This window comes from Zingiber officinale, chromosome 8A (assembly GCF_018446385.1).
Source record: "Zingiber officinale cultivar Zhangliang chromosome 8A, Zo_v1.1, whole genome shotgun sequence".
In the NCBI taxonomy this organism is placed as follows: domain Eukaryota; kingdom Viridiplantae; phylum Streptophyta; class Magnoliopsida; order Zingiberales; family Zingiberaceae; genus Zingiber; species Zingiber officinale.
The window spans coordinates 139260927-139278721 of NC_056000.1; the positions used below are offsets into that span (position 1 = coordinate 139260927).

Here is a 17795-nt window from a genome sequence, read left to right on the forward strand (position 1 = left end):
GTCTTTAAGTCAACCCAAAGAAAATAAATTATGAATAACTATAGTTATTAGTACAAATGGACTAGATATTATTCAACTCATACCAATAAGGCTGCGTTTGGTAGGGCGTAATATGTCTTGTAATGTAATTCTGATTATATTATAAGGCAGATTATTTTGTTTGTTTCACTTTTAAACTTGTAATGTAATATAATCTGGATTACAAAATGTAGTAAAGTTTTGTAATATGGATTACAAAGCAAATGCTATGTAATCCGATTACATTACGAGGTCACCGTCCCACCAAAATTTAAATACCCATTTTATAATAATACAACTTACATTCCTGATAAACAATAATAGATACCAAACAAAAGAATATAATCATCCTTGTAATCAAATATTACATACATTACATTTCCAAACGTAGTAATGTAATCAAGATTACATTACATTACATTACAAATTTGATTACATTACAAGTTAAATTACATTACACCCAACCTAACGTAGCCTAAAAATTTATTCAATTAAAGTTAATATTGAAAAATAATATTTATAATAGCATTAATAATTTGCTCATGCACGTTTACAATTACAACTGTATTTAACTCCCATTTATTTATTGTTTTCAAGAGAATTCTTGACTCAAACCCTAATTTCACAGCATTTATGATCTCAAACAACAACAACAAAAAAACAATGTTGATCGGGCCCCTTGTGCCGGCCCCTAGATCTTATGCAGCAGGAGTAGCGCTCGTCCTCGCCGCCGCGACTTCGTCAATCTTCAGATGCTCGTCGGCGTCCGGCACCAGCCCCTTCACTGACTCCTCCGCCAAGAACCGCTCCGCCCATCCCGCCAGCCGAGGAAGCTCCTCCGCATCCAAAAGTTTGACACTTTTACCCTTCTCCAGCGCCATGATCCATCCCAGGCAGCTCCCCAGCGCGATGTCCAGGTAGCCGACGGCGTCCCCGCCGAAGAAGCCTTTCCCTTTGCCGCACTCCGCGAAGGCCTCTTCCAGCAGCCCCAGCACCTGCCGGATTTGCCCGGCCAACTCCGTCGCCTTCTCCGCCTCCGTCTCTACCCTCAAAGCCCTAATTAAAGCAGTCAACTGGTACAAATCGAAGAAATTGGAGTCAAATGTTTGGTTTTTATTCGATGGATTTCGAAAACAGGGGCCTTTACCTTGTCGTCGATGTAGGCGGCCCAGGACCGAGCGATGGCGCGATCGAAGGGGTCGGCGGGGAGGATGGAGGAGGATCCGCCGCCGTCGGACCACTCCTCGTCGATGTACTGGACGATGACGGCGGACTCGCAGATAGATTTTTCGCGGTGGAGCAGCACAGGGACCATCTTGTACACCGGGTTGGACTTCACCAGGATCTCGCTCTTCGGCTCCGCTAACTGCACCTCCACGAGCTCGTACTCGACTCTTTTGAGGCGGAGGGCGATGAGAACCCTGATGACGAAGGGGTTCAGCGGGTCACTCAAAACCTTCACGTCCTCCGCTGCAGCTACGGCCATGGGAGTGCAAATTGATCCCGGTGTTGGCGAATGATGGCTGAGTACATCGCCGACGGTGGTTCGGCTATTTATAGGCGCAGGAGGCGAGAAGTTTTGACTTATCGCGCTGCTTATTGACTATGGGCTATTGCTTTTGTACGAAGTAAGTATACTAAAAATAAAGAAAGAGTTAGAAAATTATAAGGGAAATAAACTATAATTTAAAGTTGTTTGTTTATATTTTTATAAAAATTTGTTGGGAGATTATAGTGTATAATTTAGTACATTAAAAAATAATAATAATATTACTACTATTAATGGTGATATATATAAATAAATAAATTTATATAATATTTTAGAATTTTTTTATTATTATAGAAATTTTTTTAAGATAATTTTGTTGAGTTTTAGATAGATCTCAACTATAGTTAGGAGTTATTGATTTAATTAATTAAAGTTTTAATTAAAAATCTAAGTTTCAAAATTATCTAATTTAAAAAAAGGTTGTGTGATCTTCTCTCATGCACGCCGCCGGACGAATCATCGCTCGTCGAAACTCTACCACCTCCGACCCAATGAGATGCCTGCCACCTCCGACTCGACTAGCCTCCAGTGAATCGATGCCACCTCCGACCTCCGGTGACTATGTTCGGCGCGCGACGTGTATGAGCTTCTCACTGGAACGACGACAACGAGCATAGCTTGTCGAACGAATTGTTCATAGGACTGATGAGCCGCCTGCTGCCACCTCCATCCCTAGCGTGTCCCAAGCCCCGACGAGTCTTTCATGTGGCCCCGATGAGTCCTCCGGCCTCGGTGAGTCTCCGGTACGAATGAACGGTTGCACAAGATTCTCGATAACCTCAGAATCGAGAAAAACCAAAAAAATCAGAGGTAATCTCATTCTGGGTTGAATTCCTGAATTGACGATGTTTGCTGATGTTGGTGGACATGTATGATTACTCTAGAATAGTTGATTACCTAAACCAAATACGGTTATCATTGATAACCTTGAATAGATAACCAAGGTTATCGGATGATCCCGAAGGAGCATCTGTCCCCGTGTCCCATTCAGAAAACGACAAAAAAAAATGTGCAAAACACATGCTCTTTGGAGTGCTCTCTGTGCCGTGTAAACACTCGCAGAAGACCATTTTCTCCCGAAAGCAACTCATTCTCTGTGCCCTAACCCAAACTCTAGCCGAGCCCGTTGTTTCCGCTGTTGCTGTCAAACTCGACGACAGCCATCTCCGTCCCCTACCGAACTCGACGGCAGCCCTCTCGCCGAACCCCGCTGCTCCCGTCGGCGCCGTCGACGCCATCTCTGTGCTTTACTCTCCCAAAACCCGCGACGCCCCTTGCTTTTACTGTGCTTTGCCCTAAAACCTTTCCTCCCCAAACCTTCGGTGTCGTCAACCTCAGCAGCCATCTCGGCGACTCCAGCAGCCCGCGACACCCCTTACATCTCCGCCATCTCGGCGACTCCAGCAGCTCCGGCTTCCCCTCCCTTTGTTGGTCCAGCAACTCTGGCTTCCCCTCCCTTCGTCTTCTCCAGCAGGTCTTTATCTCCATCGTGGTCCTCCAAAATTTCCACAGCTCCATTCTTTCTGCTAGACATTTGGTGTTTCAAGTTATCCTCTAATGTTCAAGCTATTATAACTTTAATTAAGTCGTAAATTGGTGTTTCAAACCAGACGGTCGCCGACAACTTGATCTCCCGAACTCGATGGCAGCCATCTCCATCTCCTCCCGAACTTGACGGTCCCCGGCAGCTTCATCTTCGTATAGCTTGGTATACTTTTCTTCCTCCCCTTTACCATTCTTCCTCCCCTTCTCCAGCCAATATCTATGTTTCTGTAGTTTGATTTGGGTGAAAATAAAACATAAGAAATTGGAACATGCAGTCCTCAAATTTTGATCTATATATTTGTGGTATGTTTATCATACTTCTGGTTAGATAGTTTGTTGTGGGAAATTTTAATATGCTGCTGTTGCGTTGCTACTGCATTCCTTTATCCTTAAATGCTACCCAAGCACTTTAGAGGTTTAGGGATTGTTAAATTGATTAAACATGGCTTAATGGACTGAAATTAGATCATTTCAGCCAAACACAACACCTAATAACCTTTGGTGATTGCTCCAATTCATTTTCTTGGTACTACATAAGTTCTTTTTTCACCTAATATTATGAATATACATTTCTTGGTTGTTTTTTTCAGGCCTAATTGTAATTATCATGGAGTTGTCGTTGGTTGAATCTACAAGTTGTCGTAGGTTAAGTTTTCATGTAAACAAAGACTGTCAGGATGATGAGTTTGATGTTATTAATGAGGATATGGACTTTACCATGTTATTGATGAGTTCTGACCAATCTATCACAGAAGAATTGATACCAAAAATGGGTATGGAATTTAAGACAGAAGAGGAAGCCTATGAATTTTATTTGAAATATGCTAAACAAGTTAGATTTGGCGTAAGAATGAGCAAAAGCCACAATGATAAATCGGGTAAATTAGTTGACAGAATTTTTTATTATAGTGCACAAGGTAAAAGGGGAAAGACAAACGAGATGTTTATGAGAAATCAAGTCGTCCTGAAATAAGATTTGGTTGTGAGGCTAAAGTGAAGATTAGTTGTCGAAATAATGGCAACTTGACTGTGGAGCAATTTGTTAAAGAGCATAATCATTATCTTTCAAGTCTAAACAAAACTCACCTTTATAGATGTCATAGGAATATATCTTCTTCTACGGCGATACAGATTGAGATGGCAAGTGATGTGGGAATCCCCCCAAAAGCATCTCATGGTCTTATGGTGAGACAAGTAGGTGGGAGAGAGAATTTAGGTTTTATTCTTGAAGATTACAAAAACTACTTGCGATCCAAAAGAACAAGAAATATGAGAGTTGGTGATACAGGAGGTGTATTAGAGTTTTTGTAGAAAATGCAGTTCAATGATCCCAATTTTTTTTTATGCTATTCAAGTTGATAAAGATGATTTGATAACTAATATTTTTTGGTGTGATGCTAAGATGAGAGCTGATTATGAAAATTTTAGAGATGTTGTTTGTTTTGACACAACCTACAGGAAGAATAATGAAGGTCACCCAATTGCGTTGTTTGTAGGTGTTAATCATCATAAGCAATCCATAATTTTTAGTGCAGCTTTATTATATGATGAAACATCTTTGACGTTTGAATGATTGTTTGATACATTTACCAAGGCTATGTGTGAGAAAAAACCAATAACTATTCTTACATATCAAGATGCAGCAATGATAAAAGCTTTAGCTTCCAGATGACCTAAAACACATCATCGTTTGTGTATTTGGCACATTTATCAAAATGTCGCAATACATTTGAGTAGAGTTTTTTCTCTGTTCAAAGAGTTTACTAAAGATTTTGCCTAATGTATATATGATTTTGATAAAGAGGAAGATTTTATTTCAGCTTGGAACATAATGTTCACCATGTATGCACTTGAAGACAATGATTGGTTGAGACGTCTATTTCGTATAAAGGAAAACTGAGCTTTAGTTTATGGGCGACAAATGTTTTGTGCGGATATAACTACAACCCAAAGAAGTGAGAGCATGAATAGTATTGTGAAAAGATACGTCACTTATCAACACAAGTTTTTAGAATTTTTCAATCACTTCCAAAGACTGCTTGATGATCGTCGATATGAGGAGTTAAAAGCTGATTTTAAATCAAATACAAGTGTTCCATGTTTATTGTATCCAATTCAAATTTTAAAGCATGCAAGTTGTATTTATACTCCTGAGGTATACAAGTTTTTTGAACAAGAGTGGTACAAATCTCATGATTCTAGTGTAGAAATTTGTGAAGATGTTGGTTCACATACAAAATATAAAGTTACTTCTTACAAAAAGAGTTACCATCATATAGTTACATTTGATTCACCGGGTCAAAAAATTGAGTGTAGCTGTAGAAAATATGATTTTGCTGGGATTTTTTGTTCTCATATTTTGAAAATATTTACAATAAAAAATATCATGAAGATCCCAAGTGAGTATATATTGAAAAGGTGGACACGAAAAGCAAAAGATGGATACATTGGAGTTATTGATTTAATTGCGAACAAAGGTAGTTTGGATCCAAAATCTTGCACCAATTTGCGATATAAAGAATTAATTGGGTTGTATGTTCAATTGGTTACCAAGGCAGCGGAGAGGGAAGACACTTACAAGATTGTTAAAGATGGTTTGTTGAGTATGTTTAAGATGGTGGATGAGAGATTACAAGTTAATGAACCAACTGCCCAACACTCAATTGAAAGAGAGTTCGAAATTGGTGAAGGAAATTCTCTGAGAGTCAAAGGAATTAAAACAAAGAAGAAAACAATTTCAGGTAAGAGGTTGAAAGGTGACTTAGATAAGATTTCAAAGAAAAGGAAAGCAACAAGAAGAACCAACCAAACTTCAACAATTGTTAAGGTTTCATCCCCATTTTTACTAAAGTTTTGTTTATTTTTTGTCGTTACATTTGAGAAAGTATATAGAATTAAATCATTCTATTTTTTTTTGTATAACAGGATGTAGAAGAGCATTATCAAAGTATATCGAGCATGTCAAGTGTAGAATATCAACGGATGATCAATTAAGTTAAGGATTGTTTTAGTATGTTAAACTAAAATAATTATGTTATCACTATCTAAAACTATATTTTATTATTTTAGCCTACAAATTATAGCTGTGTTGAAGGTTTGAGTATAGCCGAAACTCAATTTTACCACTTTTGTCAACACAACTGTCTCAGGTTCACTCTGATAATGATTATTTTCAGACAAATAATCAGGTGTTGGAACTTTCGAGCCGCAAAAAATGTTTTTTGCGTTGCAGAAACCCCGAAGTTCTTAGCCACTGGATTCGTGCGAAGACAAAATTTTCATGTACATAATTTTCTACTCTAGATCTACTTTAGATCTACATGATAAGGAGTATACCTTTGAAGCGAAGCCCTTCGCAAATCCCGCTCGTCCAAGGTCTTTCGGATCTCAAGTGTGTTCAAGCGTACACACCTCTAGTAGTATCCACACGAACAAGAAGTGATTCTCAAACCACTTTAGATGGAGAAAAGAGCACCACAAGTGTGCTAGCACTCCCAAGGGCTCTCGGATGGGATTGGAAGAAGAAAGGAGAAAAGAAGAAGAGAGAATAAATCTCATACACTTCTCTATAACCCTCTATGTGACTTTCACTTACCCTTTCTTCTTGGATTAAACTCACTCACCTTCACCTTTCTTGCTTGGAACTCTCGGCCAAGAGAAGATGGGGAACAAGAAAGAGCTAAAGAGGAAGAAGACATTCATCACACCAAATCAATGCCAATGCATCTCTTATTCATTTTGGCCGGCCACACATGGAATGCCAAGGGTCTTTGGCTCTTGGTATTCCATGCCTCTTGCTCTCCCTTGATGATGTGGAGATGATGTGGCAAGGATGTATTAGTTAGTCATGCCATGTAGAATGAGTCAAACTTCATCATGTGGCATTTGGTCAAGTCAAACTTGATGTTTCAACTTCCCATTTGGTCAAGTTAAAATTGACCACTTCTCTTACTTGTTGAGTTAAATCCAACATTTAATTCAAGTCAATTTCAATTTAATGAATCTCAATTTATTAATATATATTGACTCAATGAATCAACTTTAAATTAGACTCATTCAACAATTGAATCTAATTGAGTCTAACTCAATAAGTCTAATTTGAATTAATCTTAATCCAATCTTTGGTGCACCACATGAACCTAATCCAATTGGTTCATCATATGAACTCAATTTCCATCCACTTGTTCTTTGTGTGTGACCCAATAGGTTCTTGTAATGTTGGCAATATTTCTAAATCTATTTAGAAACATAAGCAATGAGCGGCATCTAACAATACATCATTGTTACCCAAGTTACAAGAATGTTGAGATCCAACATAACCTTTGTGACTACTAATTGTGACTCTCACAATATGTGACAATGTCCTTCTATCCTTGACATCTAGATTGATCAATTGAGGCATAGACTGTCATCCTCTAATCAATCTATATCTTGAACTCCAAGTAGACTCACTCCAATCAAATGAGCTCAATATCTCATATTGACTCATTTGGGCATTACCATGCACTTAGTGGTCTCACTCTATCAAGAATCATGATGTCACTCCCATCATATAAGAGGGATAGATCCCATCTACATCACTCACATCCCTCCGCATAATTTGTTACATACCCAGTAATCGCATTTATAGTCCACCCAGTTATGGGTGACGTTTGACGAAGTCAAAGTATGCAACTCCTTATGTAGGGAACCATGGTAACTTCAGGTCCAAGCAATGATAGTCATACTAATAGTCACATGAGAAAGTATATGACACTCATATAACGATCCATGAGACTTTTTCATGGCGGGTCATTCAGTATACATTCTCCAATGCATACTCATGTGTCAACTTGTTATCTCTATATCTATGACTTGTGAGATCAAGTCATCGAGTTGACCGACAGGCTAGTTTCATCGCATTAACATTGCCCCTGAATGTTAATACTTGACTAGGAATGATTAAGAGTAGTGTTCTCTATATCATCTCACTATCGATTCAACCAATCGATTGATATAGATAAGAACCTTCTACTCAAGTATGCTATTATACATAGTTATTTGACATTAATACAAGTAAGTATAATAACCATAAAGAAATGCCTTTATTAATATATAGGAATATGATACATCGAGTTCATACAACAATCATCATATGATTGACTCTAGGGCTCTCACTAACAATCTCCCACTAGCACTAGTGCCAATCAGGGTAGTTTCTAACATCCAATGACCTAGTGTGACCATCATGCTTTCTCTATGCCAAAGCCTTGGTCAAGGGATCAGCGACGTTAGCCTCTGTGGGTACTCTACAAATATTCAAATCTCCTCTATCGATGATCTCTTGAATGAGATGGAAGCGCCGTAGTATGTGTTTGGTCCGCTGGTGTGAGCGAGGTTCCTTAGCATGCACAATTGCTCCATTGTTGTCACTATAGAGCTCTATAGGATTTGCTATGCTAGGAACCATCCCAAGCTCAGTAATGAACTTGCGGATCCAAACTGCCCTTTCATTTTCCGACCAAGTAGACCTATTCTGTAAATATTTTGTTGTGGTCAACCCTTACCTTTCTTTACTACTCTTACCTTTCGTTTCGACTAACCTTCTCCATGGCTGACTAGCATTTTGCTGAAGCGTTGCATTTGAGCCAGGCGTCCTTGAACCTGTACCAGCAGAACAAAATCTTGAAAGATCGTGTTGAAGACCTGAAATCTCATCCTTCTGACTCCATTCCAGAAGTGTGCCAACTCAAGGCGGAAGTGGAGTCCTTGAAGAAATTAAATGCAGTCCAAGAGCAAACTCTCAATGAAGCCTTACTGGAGTCTAGTCTTTTGCGTGATGATAAGAAGAAACTTGAGACCCTCCACTAGACAGTCGACGCCAGGTACCATGAGGAGCTAGCTCTCATGGAGAAGACATCATCGGAACTAGCTCAGCAGACAAAGGCTCTGGATAACCTCAAGCTCACACACAAGCAGAGATAGACCACTGGACTAAAAAGCTAGATGCCAAAGACATGATCCTGATAGATTACCGAAATGATTTGGAAACCTAGACCACATAACTTGGTTCCTTACCGAGGGAGCTGTCTCAAGCCAGAGCTGCCCTGTCCAACTCTGTCATCACCTTAGAAGCTTATAAGGCTGAGGAGAACGATCGCCTTCGGACAAACTGAGAAGAATACCTGCGTTCTTCAGAGTTTGGCTCCCAAGTAGGAGATCGCTTCGTCAGGTCGCTTGCGTATGGCACGGTAAGGGTAGTCAAGCAACTTAAGGAAGGAGGGTACCTGTCATCTGACCATCCCGAGGAGTTTCTGGACCATCATCGGATCATCAAAAAAATGTCTGATGATATTTTTTTAGAATTCAAGTGATTCTCTGTATAATGTATCCATTACATATCGAAAGCTTGTTTTGCTTCTTACGCTCATACTTTCCGTGCATGCTTCATGACTTTTCCTTATGTTAAGTTTCCATCGTGAGGATGCTTTCTAACTCGGGTCCTCACGAGTGAGATTTTCATATCTCTGCTTGACTAGGCCCGAACGGTCAGTCTAGGTCTAGAGGAATCCGACCAGCGACTTCCACTAGAAGAGAGGCACAAGGACCCGATGAGGCCCTCAAGGACTTTATCAAGAGTGTCTTAGTTTTAGTGATTTTTTAAAATATGTGAACATAATCTAGGCCGGGTTATCCAACTAGGCATTTAATGTCCATGCCAGTAGTGCTTTCTTCCCGTCCTGGGTTCTTTCTCTTAAACAATTGTTAGTACAAAGAAAAACATTTTCAGACACGATAAGACTGAAGATAATTAGCACTCCATGAACGGTCCAACCTTCTACCCTGAGCGTCCTGTAGGTAATAGGCACCAGACACTAATATTAAATTTTCAGACACGATAAGACTGAAAGTAATTAACACTCCATGGACGGTCCAACCTTCTACCCTGAGCGTCCTGTAGGTAATAGGCACCAGACGTTAATTTTTTAATGACCTTACAAGAGTCATCCCACTGAGGTGCTAATTTAATTACTTCTCCTATCGATCTGATCCTTTTCCATACTAAATCCCCTTCTCCGAAGAAGCGGGAGATCACCTTCTTATCATAATTTTACCGCATCCTTTGTCGATATACGGTTAACCGGACGGTCATCCTATCATGGATTTCATTGATAAGATCCAACTCTAAAAACCGTCGCTCAGCATTGTCAAGGTCATACAATAACCGACGGATGGACGAGACCTCAATCTCCGACCTGCATTGACGCTAAACATAGTTTGTTTACTGTTTTTTTTCGTCTAAATATATTAAGTTCATGATAAAACCGTGTTTAGCACGTGTTAAACAAAAACTTCAGAATTAACCAAAATATAACTACTGAAAAAAGATTAGTTTACTACTCATTACTATCTCTGCAACAGATCACCTTAACATATTAGTTTCTATTCATTACCATATCTTTTCTCGAAGCTAAAGTTCGCCACACTCACTCTGAAGTGCACCAGTATGCCACTTATTTGCATGTAGAGTAATTCTGCACAAGCTTTTATGGCATCCTAATGCTTTAAGAAGGTACCGGCCAACTTATTCAGTCCGGAGAGCTTTGGATATGCCTCCAATTGTGCGTGGAGTCGTCCTGCAACACCCTCCAATCAGACGAGCCCCGGCCTCATGCCACGCTCTAACATAAGAAACAAAATCCTCATCGGTAACGCCGGTGCACACCTGAGTGAATCAAAGGATCACACCATTAGAGCATTCAAGTCATCAAGAAGTATCTCTTTTTACTTGTCTACGGGTGTCGGATGTGACTTACCACCCATTCCTTTTTGTCAGCATCATATCTTTCTCCGCTGTTTGGATATATCAAAATTGGCTTCTCGGTCACCTGCAAACACAGGAGACAGAAGTTTCAGAAGTACATTATTGCAAATTTGATATGGTTGTGACTAAACAGATACAAATAAGATGAATGCAACTTAGCTTGGTGCATTTTGGCAGATTTAACTATATAGACAGAAAGGCATTCATTTACCATGTTTGCCTTAAATTTAGGATATTAATTAGGGTTACCCTGCAATATGTCTTTCCATCTTTCTGTGTTTATTTGTATGGAATTGAAATACGGCTTCCGTATTCGACTTGTTCAACCTATCCTATTTTATTGGTCCAACCTTCTTGATCTAACAGAACTTTCTATTCTGCCCATTTGGTTTAACCAACTTGCTCTCCCACTGCACTTGATTAGAAGACCCAGCTAACCGTCTAGACGCCTCACCCAGTCAAATGGATTCATGCGACCACTTTGTTCGAATAATTTAACCAGCTCAACTAAACCATCCGTTTTGATTGACTCATCTGACCCATCAACCATCCTAACTTGACCAAACCAATTAATTGAGCTGAATAGATGAGAAATAGTCATTCCTGAACTAAGTTAGTGGTATAGAAATCGATATTTAATTGTTACAACCAAGAATATGAATCCTTAAGTTTAAAGCAAGTAGTGTGTTATAACAAGAGAAATTTTTGCAGTTTGGAATGTTTAGAGTTTGATATCTGTAAACTTGTGGATAATAAATGACAACAGCAGTATTTTTCATGATGACTTAAATGGCTAAGACAACAAAACATTGCTAAATAACAGGCACTTAAGGACTTGTGAAGACTCGCGCAAGATGAACATAATAACAAGTGACCATAAGAAGTGTAACCACCAGACATATAGTAGTAATACCTTTTTTATAGAGAGAATTAACCCCTCGATGAATCTCGGAGGGGTACAGTTTATTCCAACTGCAATGACCTTCTTACATGCATCAGCGATAGAAGCACACTCGACCATTGAATCACCGCTGACCACGTTAACACCATCCTTTGAGTTAAAAGAAAACCAAGCTGGAGTATTTATGTTACCTTCCTCAAGAAGTTCAGCATATGCCTGTGAGGTTAAGAAGGATTTTACAAAGATAATGATTAAGTTGCTAGTAAGCTGCAAAAGTCGAGATAGGATATCAAAAAGTCAGGATCATATGTTTAGTTCTAATTTACATAGTAAATTGTATGACCAGGACAACACTGGTGATGCATAACACCACATTTCTTTCTTTATTCTCAGTTTAATGGACTCATGGACAGGATAAGCAAAGTAGTGACCCGTGTGTTCTTGACAGATAATGAAACTGTAAATAACACTTCATGACAGATAGGCAAGCAAACTAACGGATAGAACTTTTTTTTAGGTGATTAAGTTACCACTTCACTGAAAAAAAAAAATTCCTAATGCCTCCTGAGGTGGCTGCCTTTGAACCCAACCTTTCCCTGCCTCTACACTCTACAGGTGATCTATGACTTTTTACATGACAAACAAATAAACTATCACAAGATAACTGAATGCTTAGCATGCAACGGTTTCAAAGGAACATAGACACGATAGTGAGAGGCGGACTATCATAGCATTATCCATGTGCAATCTAAAATTGACAGTGATTCACTGAGTCTTGGGGTCGTTTACAAATTAGCCAAAGTGCGACAGAATGGTGATTACATGTTAAACAAGTGTTGGAAGTTTGATTATGTATGTTTGATAAAGAATTAGACAAAGATCTTTCAGCGTCAAAGTTAAACCAAAGTATCTTATACCAGAAATTATGGCAAGGATCTTAGGAAGGTTATTCTTTTTGTATCCAAGTACAGTTAAAGCACCTATACGGATGATGTTCGAGGTTCCAAGGAGAAGAACCTAATGCAACATCAGAGGTCTCATAGCTAACGTGAAAAGAGTGAAAACACTTACTGAAATCAAGGAAAGTGAGAACAATAACTAACACATATCTGTCAACTATAAGTACCTGAGCTTCCAGTTTATTGGGAATTGTTTCAAAAGCAATCAAGTCAGCACCTGATTCAGCAAGGACCTCAACTCGTCTCCTGTGAAATTCCTTCAGTTTTTCTAGGGTCATTTCTTTGCAATAAATTCCACTGCAGATATCAATTACTCGTCAGCAGAATGACAAGTCAAAAAGGGCAAGAATCTTAATAACACTTCTTAGTTGAACGACCTATACTCAGAACCATCTGCTAAGTATGCGCCATAGCTTCCAACAGAAGCTGCCACTAAAATTGAAGGTTTCCTCTTTTCAATATTTTTATCAGATTCATTTAATTCCTCGTAAAATAATTCACGTGCTTCACAAGCAATTTCAACACTTTTCCGCAATAAGGCTTCACTTTCTTCTGATGTAAATCCCCTTGACATAAAACCCTGAATAGTAGCCTGCTTCAACAGAAGTTAGGATAAACAGAAATGCACGAGAAAGAACTGATCGCTGAAATCATAAGGGAAAAAAAAACCTGATAAGATGACGTTATTATAACATTTGCACCAGCTTTAAGATAATCCAGATGAACCTGTTTTTTTTAGGAGAATTAGATAAAGATGCTTCAAGATGCCACATGCATTAAATGCTGATTTTTGAAGGCCAAGCAAATAAATAAGCAACCAATCTGCTTTAAGCAAAAACAAAAAATGGATAGCATACTATTAATAATCATAGGATTCATACAATAGACCATTCCCCAGATCCCACGTTGATGGGAGTTTCGTGCCCCGAACTGCCCTTTATACTATTAATAATCATATGGCAAGTTATTTGTATCAGCTCCCACATTGTTGACCCGCCGCCTTTCTTATACTAGACTTCGTTGTTGTTTATTTTGAAGGGAGAGAAGAAAAATCCATAGAATTCCAAAGAATATAAGAAAGTTCAGTTTGTGATATTGTCATGACAAATGTGTTACAGTACGTTGCAAAAAGGCCAGTAAAATTTGATAACGTTGCTAGTGGTTTAATATTATACACATTCCCAACAAAAATTCTAGGGCTTTAGTCCTACATAAGCTCGCTTCAAAATATGACAAAACCTATGTAACCATCTAAAGGAAGCATTTAGCATAAGTGAAAATACAGAAGCACAACACTTGCTTCAGAAGATAGAAAGGTAGAGAAGGACTTCTATGATCGAGTGCATCTGTTAGAGATGGGAAAAAGTTATTTTCAAGTCATGGGTAAGATAGTAATCAGATAATAAAATTATCAAGCTAACGAAGAAATGCTATCTGACCTACCTACAAATGCTTACAATCTCTGCTATAACTGCCTGTAAGCCCTCAAATGACTCAATGTGTTGCAATTCAAAAATGATCCAATGGTTCAGAATTTGCTAGGACGTATGCCCAACAGTCAAATTTCTGAGTTTGCATTTCCTATCAACATGTTGGCTGAACAATTTGTCGCAGCCTTAGGATTCCATAATTGAAAGGCTATTTCCATTAATTGAAGCCAAGTCATGTACATGGAAATGCAGCAGCCTTAGCATTGTGCCAAGGATTTCAACAAAAAAACTGAAGCAAAGTGATGCTCAAACCTGGTAAGGTTCTAACTCGCCCAAAATTAGTTTGCTTGACCGATACTTGTTAAATCCACATCAAACACAATGTATTTAAGTAGATGCATATCATGAGATCTCCAAAAGTAAGTAAAATAATCTACTTTGGTCCTATAATCATCAAGTTAGCAGACATGAGAAACTACTTTTCACCATGGGTGAAAGGCAATCCATTCAAACTCAACGAATGCCAGATGTGTTATGAATTAGAAACACCAACAAGAGCCTCCTGAAACATCACAGAATCAGTGTAGTTTTTGCATTGCCGTTTCTCCTCGTTTAACAAGCACAACAGAGAACCAATATAAAAATAATTTTAAAACCCTAGAATGTTTTTCAATTACAAATCCATTCAATTTACTCTTCAAAAATAAAAATTAAACTATGCGTTGGTTAATCGAAGCCAAACAAAAAGCCAATTTTTGACACCTTTCCTTAGCGTACGGTGGCTACAATGCTATCCAAGCAAAAAAAAAAAAAAAAATCTATCTTTTCCAATGATCGCAACTTTGGCACTACTCGATCGAGCAACCGCTGCGGAAAGAGAAAATGAAATGATCGATTACCTTCCGGATGAGATGAGGGGAACTAATGAGGCACTTGGCGCTCCAGAGCGGATCGTTCAGATCCGCTCCGTTGGCCTCGAGCTCCGTCGCGAGTCCGCCGTCGATCACCGCGCATTCCCCGACCTCCCGGAGGAAGTCCCTCATCAGCGCTGGCGATTCGTCGCGGAGCACAAGCCCCATCGCTCCTCTCTATCGCACACGTAACCAGAGGAACAAGAAAAAGGCGGAGGAGAAGAAGCAAGCGAGCAACAGGTGGCGAACGAGCGCTCCAAGAGCAGAGGGCGTCGCCGACTCGCCGCCATGGGTGGATTACAGGCTACTCATTATTGATCCTTCCTATTCGGCAAAATTTCGGGTCCCACTCCTTTTCCGACTCGAAATGCGCGGTACAAATCTGGGCTAACGTCGACGTACTAAAAATAATTATAAGGGTTCTCGATCTAGGCTTTGTTTGTTTGCTAAGATTTTGCTACCTTCGTTTGCGACCAACAGACATACCGACCTTACAATTAGCCAACTTTGTGGGCCCCACATAAACAATAAGTTAGGTCGGTCTGGTAGCTAAGCGAGGGCGGTCGCGAGAGGTGACAGATAAGTAGATGACGTTACGACGTAGAGAAGAAACGTGTCAATGGATTTCATTGCCAGTTGCCACGTCACATGAGATAAGATTGAAAAATATCTTTACAATTAAGTGCTCGATTTGTTTGCGTGAGCAAAGCTCAGTGTCCAGGCATTACTGGGTGTTTAGGTTTTTTGTTTTTTAGAATTCAACTATTCAATTTTTCAAATCTATTTATTTTAGAGGAATGGATTTGAGTTTTCTAATGTTCATCCAAATAAATTTGACAAAATATTAATAAAAGCTCATCTATTTCTTATAATATCCTGTAGAAAAGACTCGAATGTTTGATTCCCTAGTTATCGATTGGATGTCGTACCATTTTGTTCTTTTTTTGAGACGGTATTTTTACTATTTATTCATTTAAGATGGTCGTCCTCCTAAAAGACTTCCCTAAGTAGAAATCTACATTCTAATCAGCCTCTAATAATCAAAGTAATTTAATTATCTAATTAAATGATTTCATTGTTTTCTCTAAAAATTATATGTCTTTCAAATAGATATTTTTCAAAAAATAAAATATTTTTTAACTTAATTGATATTTTAAAAATAATAATAATAAATCTACTATCTAATCTAAATTAATACAAAGGCATCTTATTCTAATCTATAATGTTTTAAAGGGTTATTTGAATAAATGTATGTAGGAATGCTATGGGGCCGGAAGCTAGAGTCCAGCACTATGAGTGATTCGAGTACCATACACATTTATTTACGAAAATCAAATATTCATTACTTGAAAAACCCATCTTTTTGTTTACCATAGTCTCGATTTGTTTGTGTAAGAATTTTACAAAGTAAAAGATACGTAAAGTAAAATATACGTAATGAGATTTAATGTAATTTTAGAAGACAGAAGCATGTTTTCAAATAAATCACAAATTTCAAAAGACCAACAAATTATGTATGGAACTTGGGAAGATTAAATTATACGGAGAATTTATAAAATCAAATTATTGGAAGAGTTAGAAAGGCTAAACTATATAGAGAATTAAAAAAAATCAAATTATACGAGGAATTTGAAAGATATAACTATATAATGAGCTTGATAACCCAATCTATGAGCGAGGAATTGAACATCCTTTAATATAGAATATTAATATAGAATGAAGCATATAGGCCTCACATATTTGGTACATCCTACACATATATACCTCATATATTGACTTGAAATGAGATGGATATATCGGCTAACATTGGCCAAATGAGCATTATGGTTGTTCACTGACTAAATTATCACATGTGTCCGTGTAAAGTTGCTACATCAAAAAATTATGATGTGGTATATACCCAGGGCCGTCTCAAGATTCTTTGAGGCCCTAGGCAAAAAAATTTAAAAATAAAATTTTTTAATATATTTTTAATTTTTTAAAATATTTTTCATTTAGATTTGGGACCGAAAATAATAATTTTTAAAAAATATTTTTAAAATTAGTTATTAAAAAGAATTAAATATTTAAAAAAAAAAGATAATTTTTTATATAAAATTTAGTTTTGGTATTTTGATAATAATTTTATTTTTTATTAATAAAATTATTAAATTATTCAATCTTTTTAGTTAGAATGTCGAATAGACTTTATTAATTTTAATTTTAAAAAATTTATTTTTGCTAATACATTTTACTTTGTATTTTAAGATAAAAAAAAATCTATAATTCATATTATTATCGAGAAATATAAAGAAAGAACGAGGAAGAAATATTATCGGCAAAGGAAGAGAAGAACTTTCTCTGTGAGTATCATCGATGAGGAAGGAGAAACATGCAAAATCGCTGATGAAAAAAGAAAAGGGCACAATGCACTGATGATAGAACTATTAAGATTTTTAAGAAATATTGAGGAGAAAAGAATTCATTAAGTTTTATAAGAATAGTATTACTAATTGTAAAATAAAATGGGAATCGGAGTAATAATAAAAAAAAGAACGAAATATGTCAATTTAAAAATGAATTATATTTAAGATAAAATAAAATCTCATATAAAATTATGGTAGGCAATTAATGAGAAAATAAATATAAGTAGAAGGTATAAATAGGAAGTGGAATCGATAATGAATTAATTGATAAGG

General features: G+C 37.7%; 2 protein-coding genes across 2 annotated transcripts; both read right to left on the bottom strand.

Annotated features, from left to right (window-relative positions):
* Positions 1 to 521: 521 nt before the first annotated feature.
* Positions 522 to 1541, bottom strand: LOC122007894 (probable glutathione S-transferase GSTU6). Its single transcript, XM_042563431.1, has 2 exons — positions 1166 to 1541; positions 522 to 1091 (listed from the first exon to the last, which is right to left on the bottom strand). Exons 1-2 carry the CDS (start codon positions 1502 to 1504, stop codon positions 717 to 719), a joined length of 714 nt encoding a protein of 237 aa, XP_042419365.1. The 5' UTR covers positions 1505 to 1541; the 3' UTR covers positions 522 to 716.
* An 8910-nt stretch (positions 1542 to 10451) lies between these two features.
* LOC122010416 (homocysteine S-methyltransferase 2-like) lies at positions 10452 to 15414 on the bottom strand. The gene is made up of 7 exons (XM_042566948.1): positions 15106 to 15414; positions 13446 to 13502; positions 13154 to 13368; positions 12944 to 13073; positions 11830 to 12033; positions 10909 to 10980; positions 10452 to 10817 (listed from the first exon to the last, which is right to left on the bottom strand). Exons 1-7 carry the CDS (start codon positions 15283 to 15285, stop codon positions 10677 to 10679), a joined length of 999 nt encoding a protein of 332 aa, XP_042422882.1. The 5' UTR covers positions 15286 to 15414; the 3' UTR covers positions 10452 to 10676.
* Positions 15415 to 17795: the final 2381 nt, after the last annotated feature.